Source organism: Panthera tigris, chromosome B4 (assembly GCF_018350195.1).
Source record: "Panthera tigris isolate Pti1 chromosome B4, P.tigris_Pti1_mat1.1, whole genome shotgun sequence".
Lineage (NCBI taxonomy): Eukaryota > Metazoa > Chordata > Mammalia > Carnivora > Felidae > Panthera > Panthera tigris.
This window is the reverse complement of record NC_056666.1, coordinates 102751108-102771341: the sequence shown is the minus strand read 5'-3', so window position 1 is coordinate 102771341 and position 20234 is coordinate 102751108. Positions and strand designations below refer to the sequence as shown.

At 34.7% G+C, this 20234-nt stretch overlaps 1 protein-coding gene across 1 annotated transcript in view; it reads right to left on the bottom strand.

Annotated features, from left to right (window-relative positions):
* Window positions 1-20234, bottom strand: part of PTPRQ (protein tyrosine phosphatase receptor type Q) — a 199313-nt gene that overhangs the window by 42104 nt on the left and 136975 nt on the right. Inside the window, exons 31-35 of the mRNA XM_042990863.1 lie at window positions 18491-18649; window positions 17708-17930; window positions 16005-16078; window positions 6268-6367; window positions 3611-3739 (exon numbers count right to left, since the gene is read on the bottom strand). Coding sequence (XP_042846797.1) covers window positions 3611-3739; window positions 6268-6367; window positions 16005-16078; window positions 17708-17930; window positions 18491-18649 — 685 coding nt within the window. The remainder of the gene's footprint in view (window positions 1-3610; window positions 3740-6267; window positions 6368-16004; window positions 16079-17707; window positions 17931-18490; window positions 18650-20234) is intronic.

Sequence of the window (20234 nt, the reverse complement as noted above, 5' to 3'; positions counted from 1 at the left end):
TGAGGAAATGATATAATTATCATTCCAAATAGGAATTTAAAACATTATCTTGGCCTATCCTGAATGTTCTCATGGAGTTACAGAGTACTAAATCATTTTTTTTTAATTTTTTTAACGTTTTTTAATTTATTTTTGAGACAGGGAGAGACAGAGCATGAACAGGGGAGGGTCAGAGAGAGGGAGACACAGAATCGGAAACAGGCTCCAGGCTCTGAGCGGTCAGCACAGAGCCTGACGCGGGGCTCGAACTCACGGACCGCGAGATCATGACCTGAGCCAAAGTCGGCCGCTTAACCGACTGAGCCACCCAGGCGCCCCACTAAATCATTTTTTGAGTTTCATTTTCCTTCACAAAGAAAAAGTATAATGTGCCAGAATTCTTCTTCAGATTCTTTGTGCAACAATGTAGAATATAACTAAATAATGAGAGTTTGCACATACAAAAATTACAGGATGAATCTCAACATGTAAATATATATGCAGGCATGTATCATAAAATAAATACTTTCTTAACTACAAAAAAGTCCTTGACAAGATTTAGTACAAGCATCATAATGATCTTTTGTCAACTAGATAATCCCTAAAATTAATATTTTGATTAGATATTCTTCTTTTATCATTTCTCTTATGGACATGTCAAGACATATGACACTGAGGAAAACTGCTTGTCCAGCTAGCTAGAAGAGAGTAGGCAGGTTGGAGGGGAAAGACCATGTCTAAGCCAAAAGTAGAAACAGCATATGTTAGCTGGGTAGATTTAAAGGAAATCATCTAAGTTCTTTGCTGCAAATAACACAGACATACGACATAAGTTATTCAACAATTTACAAATGAACTCAAATGCTCTGATTCTTTAGTCTCAGAATATACTGTCTCTTTGGCTCTACTCTCATGACCTGTATGACTTTGAATAGATTTAGATCTTCCAGCACCTCAAAGACAAGTGAAGAGCTTTAGAGCTTCACAGAAGGACGGTCCCTTGTATATGTACACATGACTAATTATGGATTTGTTAGTTACCATTTTTTTAGACTTCATATCTAATGTATTAGTGATCTTATTAAATGAAAAACCTTCGATAAATAGTAAAGCTGGAGACAGATCTCTGTAATGAAGAGTTAATACTCAAACAACTTGCTAGCTATTTTAATACATTTCTGCAATAAATCAAGCAAAGGATATTATTATGTGCCATTGAAATTACAAATAAGAATGTTTTATAGTCAGTAATGCTAGAATTGTAACAAAAAATGAGAAAGTAAAAAGCACAGAAACTAAAGTTTCCAACTATGCTATTACTGGGGGCAATATATGAATTTTCTATGTGCAAAAGTAAATAAAAATTATTTGAAATATACTTGAAAGACACTTCTACATCAATTTACAAATAAAGCCACATATATGTAAATAAACATGGGAACAGGAAAACAAATAATTAGGAGTCAAGGTTAAGTAAGGCGGCCCCTAATTTATAAAAACCCAATAATAAACTATGCAGTCCTTATCCACCTTTCCCTTTAGCTGCCATGACAAACCCTGTTAAGAAAAAAAAATCCTACAGCGTTTAGATAATAGCTGTGTTCAGAAGTGCAGGAAAGGGCAAGCTGTAAAAACACACAGAGCTTAGGGGATCTAACCTCACCATAGCCTGCCTAGAATGGTAACCTCCTTCATCAAGAATACTTTAATACTGACTGACTTTTTTCACTTTATTATGTCATATCTCCTAAAGATCTACATCCTAAGGACTATTGGGAGATCAATAAAGATTCTTTTAAAAAAAGGCCCTAGAAGTGTTTAGATACTTAGAAGTTCACATTTTATTATGAACAGACTCAACTAAATTGTTTAAACAAGTAAAATTAATTGCACTGAGAGAGTTGATGTTTTATCCCTGGTACTTTTGGGTGTAGAAGAGAATGAGGTCTGTAGAGGGGGCACAAAAATTTGAGAAAGTGGTACAGAAAGGGAGTTGGGGAAATACTATAGAAATTCAGTTGGCTCCAGAGGGAAAGGAGAAGAAATTTCTTTTTACCATGAAGGATGACCCTTTTAGCACCGAGATATAGTCTAATACTGGAATGCTCTATTACTCCTATGATGTGGCTTAACTTTGGCAGATTACCCTGAGGACCTCTTTTTTTTTTTTTTTTTTAATTTTTTTTTTCAACTTTTTTAAATTTATTTTTGGGACAGAGAGAGACAGAGCATGAACGGGGGAGGGGCAGAGAGAGAGGGAGACACAGAATCGGAAACAGGCTCCAGGCTCCGAGCCATCAGCCCAGAGCCCGACGCGGGGCTCGAACTCACGGACCGCGAGATGGTGACCTGGCTGAAGTCGGACGCTTAACCGACTGCGCCACCCAGGCGCCCCAGGACCTCTTGATCTTTTATATGTAACATTTCTTATGTGGAAAACTATGTCCTAGGTAATATATAACCATCTTACACATGTTCTTTGGAGCACTATCCATTTTGTTGCATCCATAGATACAACCTTTATTAGAATATAAACAAAGGTAAATACCTAAATATAAAGAAGTGAGTTTTTCTCTTTAACAAATCAGATTTCCTTCTAATTTAGTGATAATACTGAATAGCTTTCATCTTGCAGTATTTGGAAGGGCCCTGCTTATCACATGGCACTTCCCACTATAGCACATATTAGATATTTTTAGACATGCTGGAAATATTCTTTCAAAGTCAATCTATTTGGTAAAGACCGGCTTTGCTAAATGACAACTGTAAACAATTCCTTTCTGAGCTCAAAAACTTTGATGACATATTTCAACAGTTAATAATAATTTTTTAAAGTACAGAAGTGTTGTGCATATACTTTGGAACAACTATAATGTGCTTACAAACATCACAAAATATTGGATCTAAACTTGTTATAATAACCTGATGACAGTTTTTATTAAGAATTTGATGAATTATCTTAATAGACACATTTTTCAAATGTGCCAACATTTAGAATATTTTTTAATGATTTTAAAAGGATTTAAAATACTCTAAAATTAAGCACTTTAGTATTTCCAATACATACCGAAGGCACACTTTTCCTTCCAAAGGTAATTTTTACTTTGTATTTAATTTTTAAATACTAAGCGATTTAAAATATAAAGTGTTAATACACAAGTTGGACTTCTAATGTAAGTTTACACTAAAAAAAAGAGCTATGAGAAAGGCTTTTATAAATATGATATAAATAGTATCAAGTAGTTACAAATTTATTTAAAACTGTGATTAAAAATATGGATACCTCCAGAAAACCCATAGAAAGAAATCATATGAAGTAAATTATTAAACATAATTTTAAAGGCTTAATGTGTAAAAATATTTGTTTCAGGACAAAAAAAAAGAAAGAAAAAGAAAGCTTGGTTGAATATTATAGTCCAAGGTTCATATTGAACTCAAAGCATAAGGAAGATTAAGTGATTCTCCGAACACCAGTGAGAAGTGTGCAGAAGATGGAGGTCACCCTTTGAAAGAAGATCTCTATGACCTGTGTTAATAGGAGCCCCACAAACACTTCCAACAAGCATAGGTCAGAATAGGGTCATGGCTCCAGGCCCTCTGAACCACTGTTCGCCAAGAGGAGTGTGCTCACCGCGTTAATCTCTCGCCCTTCAGTTCCAGGTCTGCCACTGTGATGAGCTGATCCAGCTTGAATTTAGTGTCAATAATTTCTGCATCCCGAGGAGAATATGTGCCACCTTCTTTCTGCTTCTGTCGAATTCTAAAAGAAGCATAGTAAAGTCCAAAAAGGAAGTATCATAGAAAGCATATAAACTTAGGTTTTGTTTTCTTTTTAAGATATTAGTCAAATAATTTCTTTGTTGGGGTCATTTCTCTGAATATGTTGCAAATTTATACCTACTCAACTTCTTTTTCTTGCTTTAATTCCATAAACCTATTCTACCATATTCCTTTAACATGTTTCTTTGGTGAAATTTCAAATTTTGATGAGCATTAGTTGATCAAGGCTTTGGTGGTCGTTGGCAAATTAAAATACAGAGCAAATGAAACCAATGCTGTGTGCTTGTTTTTCCTCTCTCTAGCTGTCTCACAGATTTGTCATAAAAAGAAAGTGTGCCAAAGTGGAAATAGCTCATTGCTATCATCACCAATACTAAAAGACAATGTCCCATTGTTTTTATATATGTGAAACATTTCTACATGCAGGAAAATGCATGGAAATATGTTTTGAATTGTCTCATTGGCTTTTTACACAAATATTGCAAAGCATATATTGTTATCTTTACATTTAGAAAACTCAGGTTCAAAAATAAAAGTCACATGAATCTGAGAATCTAATTAAGGCCCTATCATTTTACACCCTTTACATGCTTATCCTTCTTTGACACAGTATGGTGTGTTACTAGTGATACTATTATATCGATCACATTTCAAACATATTTTTATTATGTGTTATGTATTAAGGATGGTATAGAAAGTATAAAATATGGTTCTTATGCTCAAGAACATTATAATTTAGTTGAGAGGCAAGATCTAAGTGTAGAAAAAGCATAAAAAGAAAAAATCCAGATTACAATTCATATGACAACTATTAGTATTGTTAGGAAGTAAAAAAGTGAGATTTGATTTGAAGGCTCCAGAATGAGAAGGAGGAGGAAGCACATTTCTGGTTGATGGAACAAAAGCAGAGTTCTACAAAAGCCTAAGGAATGTTCTGGTGAGAACAGACCTAGTTGGCCAAAGAGAAATATGTTGGGAATTTGTAGAGAGTAAGTAAGAGGGGAGTATTTCTTGCCCACATAAGGAGTTCATCCTGTAAGGAAATGAAAAATCAGAGATTTTAGAGCAAGGAAACAATATGAATATGACCAAGGCATGTCCCTGAGGGGTATGCCTTGGCCATATTCATATTGGAAGGAAGATATCTTATACAAATTATATGTCTCTAAAACTAGAGTAATGGCTTTCTCTCACCATCTTCTGGCTGACTCTGAGAACAGTAGGCAGTGTAAGAAAAAAAAATTTTTTTCAAGAGTTCTTCAAATTAGCCATCAAAATGATGATTTGATAGGTTCAAGGTGAAACAGATGATGGGCATTCAGAATACAGGACAACATTCTTCAGGTAAAATAAAAACAGGGCCTATTAAGCTACTTAGGAAATTAGTGTCATGGTTATTTTTGCAAATGTAAGGGCCCTTTAACTCAGCAATCTACTTTATGGCTGGATTTTAGGACCATAACTAAGATTTCCCCTGAGGCCCTGCAAATGGCAAGGGAATTAGGAGGCTAATACTGAGAATTTAAAGGGGCCCTTGGAAAATGTAGCACAGACTCATTGGTAAAGTAAACAGGAAAAAGGGGCTCACCATGTAAGGAAGATGGATGTCTTTAAATGTCATGATCTCAAAAGAGATCATGTAAAAATGATCTCTTCTGTATAGTTTAAAAGTTAGATTTGATTAAAATATATTTCATTAAACCTATCATAGTTATAAATTATTTTTAAATATACAAAAATCCTGGCACCTTCTGCTTTTTTTGTTATCGCTTTATTGTCCCTTAGTTTTAAACCTGCCTTTCTTTGCCCTGCTTTGTGATATTGAAGCTAGGCTCCACACCCTAATACATCCCCTTTGCCAGCCGGTGGGATGTTAAGCTTTGTCAATGGAGAATACTAGAGTGACCTTCAAGGCAAGAGGGACAGGGAGATACTTCCCTGGTGCGTTCCAGGTCTGCATTATCATTATTCATTGTGAAAGCCCAGCAGCCCAACTCTATGAGTGCTAGCTGCCTCCTAAGTGCAGACTCTTCCCATTGGTAAATGATTCCAAGTAGCTCAGCCACCCACGTCATCCAGTAAGAGTGAGTTGTTTCTACAGACCAATTCCAGCCTGTCTACTTTCCATCAATGATCGTTAGCTTCAATAGGACAGCTCCAGCCCCTCCCTCTGTCATATTTCTCTGCCCACTGATAGGTGATAGGCTGTATGTGCCTGTGGTAGACATTCCATGTCAAACTTTGGACTGAGACTTCTTCTAATTCTTAGTTCTTTTACTGTCCATTTTTCCTCAGCCTTGAGAGAGCAGCTGCTTTGTTGTACTTGCTATTTCTGGAGCCTTTAGAGTTCTTTTACCCCTTATGATAATTAACTATTTCTACAAGTTAGCAATTTTTTTATTAAATATTCCCCATTCAAGTAACTATTGGGGCTTGTGTCTCCTGATTGGACTATGACTGAATAATGTCCATAAGCATCTTAGGAATGAGAGTACAAATAAATCTTACCTTGCAAATGCAAAAATAGCTGTTCCCAGAAGAATGATTGAAAGGATGCACAAAGTGACTGAAAGAATAATTTCTACAGTTCTTTCTGAAAGTCCTTCACCTGAAGAGCAAGAAATATAACATTATTATTAATTATAATTATGAAATATTATTTGGGTCTCAAAACACAGAAAGATATTTTCTTGGAATGTTTCTCAAGAATGCTAATAAAGTGTACAACTGTGTTTGTTCCACTTCTCCCAGATCTTCAAATCTTGGGCTCAGCCCTTGGACCTCTTCTTTTTTCTGTCTAAACTTACCACCTCAGTGAGCCCATTGCTGCCTCATGGTTTTAATTTTCATCTATATGATGATGACTACTTAATTGCTATCTGTTGAACTCCAGACATGAATATGCAATTGCCAATATGCGTCTTTAGAAATGTAATTAAAATTTCAAAATCAATATTCAAAGCTGAACTCCTATAATTCCTTCCTTTCAACTGCAATCTTTCTACCTCTTAGTTGATGGCAACCTCAATGATCTAGTTGCTCAGTCCAAAAACTTTGTAGTTATCCTTGACTCTTCCTCTCATAGAACTTATCCACAATGTCTGAGGAAATCTTGTTGCTTGTACCTTCAAAACACATACACTTTTCATTAAAAGAAATAATGGGGCTGGGGCGCTTGGGTGGGTCAGTTGGTTAAGCATCTAACTTCAGCTCAGGCCATGATCTCATGGTTCGTGAGTTCAAGCCCTGCATCAGGCTCTGTGCTGACAGCTCAGAGCCTGGAGCCTGCTTTAGAGTCTGTGTCTCCCTCTCTTTCTGCCGCTCCCTCCACTCGCACTCTGTCTCACTCCATCGAAAAAAAAAAACATTAAAAAAAAAGAAACGAGGGTAAGTTGGAGAGGTAGTAATCCCAAAGGGTGGTTAGAAAACAAAAGGAATTTGGGACATCTAGTGGGGCAAGAAAGCTAAGAAGCTATCAAAGGCTAATGGTACGGAAAGAATGAAAGATCATCTTGCATAAGTTCCTACTGGCCAAAGAAGAAACAATTTAAATTTTATAATGAATAAAAGCTGAAATTGGTGGAAATAGATTCAATATATAAAAATCCACAAGTTCTAAAATTATTCAATGAAAGAGAAATAAAAAATGTACAAAAATCTTTTAACTTGTAAACACCGGTTATAGCTCGACTACCATTTCCATACTTTAAAAGGAAAAATTAAGCATTTTCCCCCTAACTTTCTCAGATGGACTGTATTTTATGAATTAAAAAAAAAGTTCTAGTTAAGGGAATAAGGCTCCTCTTTACAAGAGAGTTTAGTTTAATAAATGTGGAAGGAATAATATAATTAGAAATTAGTTTTCAGTCCTAATAAAATAATTGATTCAGGTAACAATCATAAATGTATCCTTAATGAGTAGGAGGAAGGTTGTTAGGGAACTGGATATGAACAGGATGCTGAACTATCATCCTACAGACTATTTGCTAGTTATAACAAAGGGGAAAAATAACTTTTCAATGAAGGATCATGTTGTCACTACAACTAAACTCACTGATCAATTCTAACGTCATTGAAATGAGACAACCAGATATTATACACCTCCTGAAGAGAGGTATTTGAATCTAGGCAGAAACACCTGCAAAATGTCCTTGCCAAAAATGTTAATTGTGAATATTCAAACTTTTAGATTTTATTTCTCATTTATAAGAAAGTAGAGGAAGGAGGAAAAAATTAAATCACACCAAGAGAAAGCAATCAGACAAATTCAGAATATGGGACCTCCTTTAGAGCAATCTATCTGGTTGCCTTAATGTGTCTGTGACATGGGGGAAAAAAGAGGAAGAAGAAAAGAGATTAAGAGACACAACAATAGAAAATAACATATGAACCTCTTTTTGGATCCTGATTCAAACATAGTATGAGAAAAAAATCTGAGGATGATGTGAAAGTGCATATCGTATTATATAATATCAAGGATTTATCATTTTTTATTTAGCTGTGACAATATAGTAGAAATATACTTATTAAGGAAACATAATAAATAGTGGAACATCATGTTTTCTGTAATTTACTTTAAAATACTAAAAATTAAAAAGCAAATGCATAAATAAAACAAATGTGACAAAATGTTAAAAATTATTACATTCAAATAGTGAGTATTTGGGGGTTCATTATACTGTTCAAAACTTTGCGTAGCTGTATTCATCTCTCATCCCCTTTGCTGCTTGTATTCTGAGCCAGATCAGCATCTTGTTTTGCAGACATTATTGTATAGACACCTAACAAGCCTTCTTGTATCCATCCTTGTTCTCTTCCCATCTATTTTCAATATAGCAGGAATAGTAATCCTCTTAAACATTACCTTTCTACCTAAAATCCTCCTCATCTCTCACAAGGAAAAGCCACAGTCCTTCTAGTGGCCTCTGTGATCTGGTCCTTCCTTCATTAACTCCCTGATTCCCTGTTATCATTCTGACTTCCACTTCCATCTCCACCTTAACTCCACTGAAGCCAAACTGGTCTACTTATTGTTTTTGGAACATACCAGGTCAGAGTACCTGGTATTGGAGGAGTACCTGGTATTTTTGCACCAGCTTACTTCTGTGCTTGGAAAGATATTTCCCTTGCATATCTGAGTACCCATTCATAAGCTTCAGAGGTTTGCTCAAATATCACCATCTCAAAGAAGCCTACACTGACCGCTTCCTTTGTACTGAATGGATGTGTCCCCCAAAATTCATATGTTGAAGCCCTAACCTCTCAGTGTGACTGTACTTGGAGTAAGGAAGTAATTAACATTAAATGAGGCCATAAGGGTTGGGCCCTAATCCAATAAACCTAGTGTTCTTATAAGAAAGGACACCAGAAAGCTAGCTCTCTCCCTCTGTGCGCATGTACTGGGGAAAAGCCATATGAAAACAACAAGAAGGAGGCCTCTTGCCAGCCAGGAAGAGAGCTCCCACCACATAACAAATTGATTGGAACTCAGTTCTTAGATTTCTAGCGTCTGTGAGAAAGATTTCTGTTGTTTAAGCCTATGGTATTTTGTTATGGTAGCCTAAGCAGACTAAGACATTATCATATTTAAAATGGAAACTTACAACTTCCTCACTTCAGCCTTTCCCCTTCTATATCCTCTGTACTCTGTTCTACTTTTTCTTTTCTCCATTGCCCTCATCACACTTTAATATAGCTTATAATACATTTATTTATTATCCTCATGGTTCATTATCTGTACATAATGTAAAGTTCCCTAAGGACAGGAGTCTTTGTTTTATTCAAAACTGTATTCCAAGTTCTGAGAATAGTACCAGATAGATAGTAAATGCTCAATAAATACTTGATAAATTTACTTATGAATATAAATATTGGTTTTAAAATAGATACTGAAAATTTTCAGTTTGAAGATCAGCATTGAACCAAATAAGAACATACAAGGTATTTATCATTTACTTTTAGGTAATTATTAATTATAATTATAATCAACTTTAAGTTATATGAGTTATAATTTACAATTTTACTGTAAAAAGTATTAAAGTTAAGTGACAAAATAAAATAGGTTAGCTATCTGTGTAGTATGCAAGGATTAGTGTTTCACCTTTTTTCCCTGGACTGGTGCTTATAAAATGTTAACAACAGGAAGGTTCCTGTGGCTATTTTGCATGGTAGACTCGAATGAACACTGAATCTTAAAAACAGTTACCAGAGTTTCATGGTCATCTAGCATCTCCAGCTAAGTTTAGGAGACTGTAAAGCAGCATGTAGCTCATAAAGTATTTTAGATACCTCTTTTTAATATATTAACATATGAATGGCTTGTTTTTATGAATTTTCACATTCTGACTCTAATTGAATATGCTTGGGAAAGGAAACATATGAAGATGAACAAAGAATAATCTGTATCAGGTAATACTGAATCACTGGTCCTCAGAACCCAGTGGGGGAAAAAAATGATTTCATAGACCACAAAGAAGTGTTTGAGATTGGATTACCATTTCAAAGCGCTAGCCAAGTGAAGTGAGGAAATGACATATAATGTATTAATAAACAATATGTAATCCTTTGGGCACACGTATTACAAATGTACTAGTAGGAAAGGACAAAGTGTACCATGGCTGTAGTACAAACTCTGATTCACTGCTATGCATATACCTACAGGACATTACTGCACAAAATGAAGGCACGTCTCCAGATTCTTCCACAGAAAATTGAATTCTTCACGTGAAAATATAAACATGATTCTTTTTGTAATAAGCAGAAGTCATTTCCTGACTAGACTTAAAATTCTACAAAGTCCACTTTAAATTGTTTTATTTGCATAATAAAATGTACTGCTGTAAGTAAGCAATCATAATTATAAATCACTATTTTTCATAAGTATTTTTGATTGAAATTATCATTATTTAAACTCAGCTGATAGATCTGACTTAAGCCAGTTTTATAACTCTAAGAAGAATCTTGAATTACATGAGTTCTAAAGCTCATAGGACATATCTTCCTCTTGACATAGAGGTATGTCATGTGAAAGATCTTAAAATTATTATTAATCTTAAAAGAAAATAAATTCTTAGAACTTAAGTATAAGGATCTCTTCTCTTTTGAACAGTACTAATCATCCAAGATATTCAAGAACTGCACGGACAATGTATTAAAAGTCACTCAATTTCATAATTGAAGAGATGTAAGTTAAAATACCCAAGACATTTTATTTTCATGCATAAGTTTGGCAAAATATTAAAAGTAGATAATAAACAGTGGTTTCCAGGGTGTAGAGAAAAGTGATTTATTCCTTGTTTAAAAAAAACAAAAAGAATTTTTGTATCTTTATGTGCAAAAATAAAGCATACTTATGTGTGAATGCTAATCTCAAAAAGCTAACACAAGAAGATGAAAAGAAAACAGCTGGAAGTAATTAAAAATGTTGCAAAGAGAAAATGGTAAGGCAAGGACAGGAAGTCCGTGGGAACAGAAAAAGCTCCAAGAGTAACGCAATTGCAACCCAATTGGACACTTAGAGATTTCCAGACACTGTATACAGCGGTTACAAGCACAGCACTGGCTTGAGTCCAGCTGCCTGGGTCTAAAGGCTGGTGCTGTCATGTCCGACCTCTGTAACCTTGGGCAGGCAAGTTGCTTAAAAACTCATTTTCAGATTTCTTACCAATCAATTGAGGATACCTATAAATAGGAAGTTATGTTAATAGTTTTGTGAAGAATATGTGGGGTTATGCATAAAAACCCTCATAAAAGCCTTGGCATATAAATAGACAATTATCTTTATTAATAAACATTTTGTATCCATTCATCCATTCATTCATCTGATTTAATCTTCCAGTTAGCTTATGAGGGAGGTATTATTATTCTCATTTTGGAATGAAGATTTCAGAAGTTAATTTGTTAAGTAACCGACCCAAGTTCACATAAATTTAATATATCCCTATACTGCCCAAAATATGTCTGACTGACTGCAAAGTTTACGAGGTTCAGCACCACATTACCAGTGCCTCGTTAACATCATAAACCTTTCTTCATTCCCCTGGTGTCTTGGGGACAAGTGATCCTTTTGCTGCAAAAAAAAAAAAAAAAAATACATAGAGACGCCCTATTTCTGTTTCTAAGTGAGCATATTGGAACTTCTCATTGTTAGCATAGTAATTAAATGAGAAGTATTATGACAAAAGAAAACAATCATAGAGTGCCTTTGCCATGGGGTTTAAGGTTTCATCTTGTTCAGCTTTAATGAAGCCCTGTAAGGTGCAGAAAGGAGTGTCTGCTTTTTAAATCACGGGAATCTTCTATAATTAAACCTTGTAATCAAAACATTGCCTATGAGCAGTTTCCATAAACTGATGTGCCTAAAGAGGATTTTAAAAAAGAGTTTAAGAAGGGTTCTTACGAATTTTGTTAATAAAAATGTTAATGCTCAATGCTGAGTGAAATCAAAATCAAGTAAGTTGTAGGTATTTCTTTAGGATTAAAATAATGGCATAGGTCATTTCCCTTGTTTGTTCCTACAGGCCATAAAGATTTCCCTAAGTACAAACTCCTCTTCCACACATTCATCCTTATTCAGCAAAGCCCTGCTTGGCCCCTTCTCATTTGTACTTTTGTTAACCCTTTTCACTAAACTTGAACCTTTTAGTTCATCAGTCTGTGGTGATTCTTTTACCCCTAATTTTAACTTACAAATAATTGTATCTCTAAGAGGCGCAACCACTATCAAATATGACAGAAATGTTTACTCTGCACTAACTTAAAAAGACAGCCTTGTGAAGGCTTTTAAATCCCGAAGGATTTACTGATAGGTAACTTAGTCTGGAGATCACTGCCTGTGCTATGCTCAATACTGGTGAACAAATGTGTATCCACTGGTAGTTTGATGACCTAGATGGTACCTTCACTTCTTTCACTGAAGTCTGAGATCACATCCACACATAAGTCCTCAGCAGACTTGTTAGGAATGTTGGGAGCCTCTAACCTGTTGTAAATGTTATCATCTATTCCAATCCATGGTATATTTGAGAGAAACAAGGACACAAACATCCTTTGTAATCTTATGATGATGGCAGGGTATTATACCAATGCATTTTACTATTTGCTTGCTCCCATTCTCACAGGCACAAAACTATTCTTGCCATTGACCACTGTAGGAATGGCCAAATTTATTTCCTTTTTGAGTCCTTCTACTATATCTTCCTTGGCAATGTTCTTTTTCCAAAAACCCTTATGACTCCATGGCCTTTTATTAGTGTCAAATCACGGACAAGATCCATTTCCGGAGGGTGCTCTTTGGTGCCTGACCCATCAGGGTTAATCTGATATCCACAGAACCCCAAGATCCAATAGCCAGATAAAATGTGAGGACAGAAATTGATGGTAGTAAATCCATTAACCAGCCAAATGACTGGGCTACTTGTCTAGACATTGAGGAATTCTGCTCTAATGATACACTCCATACTTCAAATCTGAACATCTCCTTTCACCACAACTCAGTATTGTATCCTAGTCATCTCCACTCCTGCTTGTTGCTCTTTTGCTAACTATAAATGACTATCTAGATAGTAGAACTCTATGTGTTCAACCCAGAATAAGCATAATATAAAGCCTAATACCAAGCCACTGTTCATCAGAAGAGAGTCCATGGGAGAAACTCTAAGGAGCAGCCTGTCCTTATGTCTCTGGTCTATAAATAATATATGAACTTTGTAAAATTTGAACATAGATTCATGGAACACCTAATGGTTTTCTACCTTATACATGCAATCTATGTTTCAGCAGTGCTTCCTTCGCTAACCTTGCCAGGCTCCTGTGCTCTGCCTTCTGTTCCATTTCTTACATTCCCTTTTGACTCCTGCTGTTACCAAGGCACACAAACATTAGCACCTGGATGACTTAGGGAGGAGACAGTCATGATTTCAAAGAACCAGAGAACTGATGGTATATTTCTGCTACCTTTTAGAATTAATGATTTTATTCCACTGCATTGGCTGTGAGAGAAAGGAAGAAAAAGAAGAGCATCACTGAGGAGCACCTTGAGACTACCTGCAGCCAAAGTACTAGATGAGGCCCAGCCTTGGCCGGAGGGAAGCCATTTGGCAGAATGTGAGGAATCGCATCCCTGCACACCATGGTTTCTGAGACTTGACTTTCCCCTTTTTCATTCCGATTACCCTGGATGTTGTAACTTCGTCTCTCAGATAACTGACTGAATGTATCCTCACATCAATAATCTGCATGAAACCAGCCATCTATGAGAGACAAGGTACATGACAAACTACAGAGCAAGGCAATCTCTTTAGTGCTGCTCCTACAAAATGTCATCTCCCTGAGACACATGAGCTATCCGCTTTGTCTATGTCTTTTGTCTTCCATCAGTACACACACCAGGATCCCCATTTGGTGGTGGAAACAGTTTCTGAATGCTATAACCTAACAGAAATTATGCTGATGCCATCAAGACATTTACTTCACTGTGGTGATGACAGGGTGTGATAAATTCACCTCTCCAATGAAGAAATACTCCACACAATTTCAAAACCACAGGCTTGTCAGCCAATTGTAAAATGATTTAATTACTTGGTAAATTAATCAAGCCATTCATTTCATGGAATTAGACAGGATAGCCAAAGAAATTCAAGTCATTCCTCTAAAAACATCTATAGAGCAAACCATGAGCCCCTTCTTTGTATCTTCAAGGTTCAAAATTGCCTTAACTAAGTAGAGGCTGTGGAAGCTGGCATTTTAGACAATTAATGTTCCATAACTGGATGAGAATTTCTAACTGAAAATGATGGGAAAAATCTAACTTCTTCCAGCCACAACTCACACTGAAATCTGTTGTAGCTCGTATTATGTTATGGATCTGAATGACACACAGCGGTCCACATTCTCAGAGCTTAACACAGAGAAAATAGGGGCTGTGATGTACTTAGAGAAATCCTAAGGAAACAAGATCTCCTAAAAAAGTATATTTTAAAAATCGTTGATTATAACTGATCTGAAAAGGAGCTATTAAAATTTTTTTTACTGTGAAATAGTAATATTTTTACATATGCTATTTTATTTAAATCTGAAGGGGGACTATCATCATCATTTTCTAAATAAGGAAACTAAGGTTTATAAAAGTTATTTTTTCAAGTAGCAGAGTCAAGATTTGAATCTAGGTCTAAATCCTGTATTTGTACTGTAATGGTTATGGGATCTGTGCTAGAATCCTGGCAGAGTCATTTAATTACGTAATCTGAACTTTGGTTTCCTCATCTATATAATGGAGCTAAAATTAGTACTGAACAGCTTCTCTCAATCTCAGCACTACTGACATTATGCACTAAATAATTCTTTGCTGAAGGGGCTATGCTATGCAATGTAGGATGTTCAGTAGCTTCCCTGGCTTCTGCCCACTAGATGCCAGTAGCTTGGACCCATAATTGTAACCACCAAAAGTGGCTACAGCCATTGCTACACATCCCCTGGAGAATAAAATCACTCTGGTTGAAAACTACTGATGTAAATTAAAAGTCATGAAGAGTCCATCAGTTAGTACACACAAAGAGCCTACAAGATGATAATGGTGAAGAAGGAGGAGGAGAGGAGGTGAGGGGGAGGAGGAGTGGAGGAGAAGGGGGAGGAGGAGTGGAGGAGAAGGGGGAGGAGGAGGAGAAGGGGGAGGAGGAGGACGAGGAGGAGGAGGAGGAGGAGGAGGAGGAGAAGGAGGAGGAGGAGGAGGAGGAGGAGGAGGAGGAGGAGGAGGCGAATACTTGCATTTGACTAAATTGTACCTATGTTTTATTCAGTCCTGATTACATGGATATAATAGAAAACAACTCATGAAAGACTTGGTTAGAAAGAAAATAAAATTTAAAATGGCTGGTAATTTTCTAGTTTTTAGGATTATTTCAAGAAAATTTCCATAAATCTTTTTCTTTTTTATTAAGTAAAAATGTTTTACATATAAGATTGTATATTAAACAATCAAGTAAATATTTGCTTAGTATAAGGTTAGTATACATCAACATAGAAACAATACCATATTAAAATCTATGTCCAGATTTGAATAGATGGATCATACATCACTTAAAACAATATCAAAAATGCTATTTTTTCCTTTGAAAGGCTAATTAACCTTGAAGTGAATTTATACTTGAGAACATTAGTCATGGATTAATATATTCACTAATGAATGTTACAACTGTGATTAGCATGTTGAGATTATCAGTGAAATTAAATTACAGAATATATCTTACCTAAAGTCTTAACGGGATCAGAATAATCAGAATCAGTAAATTGTCCCATAACATTGGTGGCTCTAAATTTAAATCTATGAAATAAAAAAAAAATTAAACCAACAATTTGCATGCTATATGATTTTCTTCTATGAATAATTTAATAGCAATGAAAAATACACATTTTTTTATTCAAAAGAAAATGTATTTACAAGATGTAAACTTAGAAATCAATTGCCATCAGAGCAATATATCCTTTCTTTATGGGAGATGAATAATTATCCTGCACACGAGAGAATGACTAAAGATTTGGTCAGACTCTTGAGCAGTCCCAGTAGCTTAATCAGATGAAGTAGATTACATTCCTCATAGATTTGTTTAGAATGAATTATTTCATGTCTGTGTGAAAGTGTATTACACAAACATACTTTATAGAGTATAATAACTTATACCTCAACTACCTTTGAAAATACCAGTGAACTAGATTTAGAATGGTCATATAGAATTTATTTTGTTCACATGTTAACAAATTAAGAAAAATGCTTCTTAATGCTGTGTGCCCAGCTGTATTTTTACTTTCTATGTTTTTATGACATAAAAAAAAGAAAATGGTACATAATGGGTGGTTCTAACAAATTCAGAGACAACTGAAATTTATCTTACTTAAAAACTATAGATACCCAGGCATTTTAAAATACAAAACAAACTTATGTTAAAGTTTATGTTAAACTTAAAGTTTCACTTTACAATTTAATTTCTACTATTCTCAAATTTTTATGATTTTATTGATTATATGAAAGAGTCTGCGTTGCAAATATGCAAAATAAACAATATTTGCATATTTGCAAATATGCAAAATAAAAAAGATTACATTTTTTAGTATATTGTTTTCATAGCTGTCATATATATGATGGTTAAATTTTAGGTAATAGCCAAAGTAACTGTACTTAATAATAGAGGATAGAGCATTCTGTTTTTTCGAATGCCTGACTTCTCTACTTTTCTAATGTTAACTTGACCTAGGATGTTTATAAAGAATTTAATAATGCTTTAACTAGCAGGCAAACATGAAACTAGTTTATGACAAAAAATAATATAGTCAATTTAACAGGAGCCAATGATTAATTTAACAGAGCATTTAATAAATCCAGAATATCAGAAGTGGTTTTTAATACATTAGATTATTATGATCTGCAAAATGATAGATATTAAAGTGATTAAAGATATTAGTGATTAAAGGATTTTAATCACTAATTCAGAGTTTTGATAATACAAAGAGGAGAAAATTATTGTTATGACTCCAATAAACTGAAGCTGTCATCAAATGAAAGACTAGGATGGCATTTCTAAAACCCATATATTAGCATGTATTGCAAAATAATGGGTGAAAAGCACAAAATATTATGTTAGTCACATTATCCTCTACAGAAAGAATTAAATTCTCCTACCCATGTTCTCCAATACATGTTTTTCATATTGTCCTTCTGTCACTTACCATATCAACTCATAATTACTCTGAAGCATGCCTACTTTCCCTACAGAACTGTACATTTATGGAATGTAAGGACAATATCTTACCATGTTGATCTTTACCATGTGTTAGGTCATGATACATTATGGATGCCCAGTGCTTACTAGAAAGATGAAAGGACGGGCAGATGGATGAATGAAAGATGTTAATTAGCTTGCTATCATTATGCATAGTCAGCACCAACTATACTTACAAGTATTGCTTTTTTGGTTTCAAAGGTCCATTGCAAATTCTGTCTTCATTGCCAGGAATCATGCATGCATTATCAGCACCTATGATGTAGATTTCTTCATTGCCACTGAATTTTGTCTTTGCTTCTGTACATGGGGGGTTAGGAAAGCCTTCATTTGTAAAGTATGGCCTTGGTTTATTAAAATATGCATCATACCACTTTGTTACATTTCCATCATGCTGAGCTATTTTCAGGAAGAAAGGATAATAATTATAAGTAACAGATGAATGTATTTTGACATTTCTGAAGAACGTTTCTATAATTACATGAGGAAAATCTGGATGCAACATCTGTCACTGTATGAACCACCAGGGATAATTCAGCTGATCTACCTACATAAACAGGAAATCCTATCTTTCCCCATCACAAATGAATCTATAGGCTTGCTGTGGAGGATGACTTCTCAGGTACAGAAAAGAACATCTCTCAGTAAAGGGTAACTCTTCTGTTCATACCTCCAAAGAAGCTATCAAGACTCCATCTTGCCAAATTCAAACAATCCTATCAGTATATGGAAAAAGTAAATCACATATTGTAACTATGCCTTTTCTTATCTTGTTCAAGTACTTTACGCATAAATTAATGGTTAGTATAACTAATGATAATATTAGCAATCTGTTAAGCTCAACAGTTGTGTGGTAATTGGTAGTCAACCTAATATTACTAATTTTGAACTGAAATTTCTTTAGCATTCAACAATTCATACTCTAAAATTTAACGAGACAGGTTGACAGTTGATGATACCTCCTGCTTCTGTTACAAGCACTTGCACATTTTTGATAGGTCCATGATCATCATTGTAGTAACATATTGGCATTCTGATTGTAATTGTTGTTGAAGTCACAAGCAATTTTCCTGTGGCATCATAAATAGGGGTTGGTTTGGTTTTCGGTCGTGCTGGAGCTTTAAACAAAGAAGAAATATCACTGCAATTGATTTTTTGTTTCTGAAGAGGAGAAAAAAATTTAAATTCTCATTTCATGCAGGTGATTTACAGATAAAATGATGACAAACACAAATAACAAATGAAACAGAGTTTTGTTTGAATACAACAGATGTTTAGCAATTATTTTCTCCTGATGGTTTAATGATATACTTCAGACTTGCTTGAGATAATGGGACTCGGGTGTGATTTTCAGGCATCTGACTCCTCTTCACATATTAACAAAAATTCAAATTATATATGCTCTCAATCATGTCATTTTTATAATTGGATTAAATCATACTAATATTTTAGTGGGCTCTTCTTTTATTTCCTTTAGCTGATTCATCAATTTCTATTCTAGTCATACCAGCATCTCTCCCAGGTTATCTACACCAAACATATGGCTGATATCCTCCCATATTTTTCTCCATGTTCACATAACCATATAAAATACATAAAGCCATAGATAATGGATTCTTTATTATATATTATGTATTCTATATTATGTATTATAATCACTCCACATGTTGCTTTTTTCACTTAAATATGTTGTATATAAGTCTTCTCAAGTCACCAAGTATGGAGCTAACTCATTCTTTTTAATGACTATGTTGCATATCATACTGTGACAACATCATATTTATTCAATAATTTATCTAATAATGGGAATTCACGTTTCCTTCAGGTTTTGAACATTTGTTGCAATGACCAGACTTATATTTAGCCTTATTTACTGATCCTTTTATTTCCATGGAATAGATTTCCAAGAATAAAATTTCTGAAACACAAGATATGAATATTTCTAACTTTAAAAGATATTGCCAGAATAATTCCCAAAAGTGCCATGATAATTTATACTTTATCACCAATGCATACAAATATCTCCCGAATCAGTATTTGTAGGAGCACTTCTTGTTTCATTTCATCTCATAGCTATATGTGTATACCAGCTGTTTGAGCACAGCAAGTTGCTTATTTCAAACTTCAATTTCCATATTTATTAATTTTTAAAGCCTCTAAATTATGCCATAAAATTGGCAATATCATTTCCATTTTATTAATGAGGAAATTACCTTATGTCACATGGCTATAAAAGGTAAATATCAAGATTTGAATCAAATCTTTTTGGCTTGATCCTTTACCTCACTCCTCTTAGATATAAAGACTATTATAATATTAGATGTGTAAGAAGTTTATTGGAGGAAATATCCATGAAGAATCAAGGAACAGTAAACAGGAGTAGATGGCAAGGGCCTTTAGACCACAGATCACAGGTCTAGTACCTGCGTATGAGAAGAAGAAATGAAGGGTTCAGCAGCAAGAGCCTCAGGTTTTGGGGTGAGAAACTCTCAGCCAGGCTACTGGGGAGTCCCTAAGAAAAGGTTTCTAGTTAAAGGAATCTGGCATTGGACATGACTATCCAACTTGATATTATTTGTCAAATGCAAATTTAATGAGACTACTATTTTTTTAACTTTATTTAAATCCAAGTTAGTTAACATATAGTGTAATAGTAGTTGCAGGAGTAGAAGTTAGTGATTCATCACTTACATATAACACCCA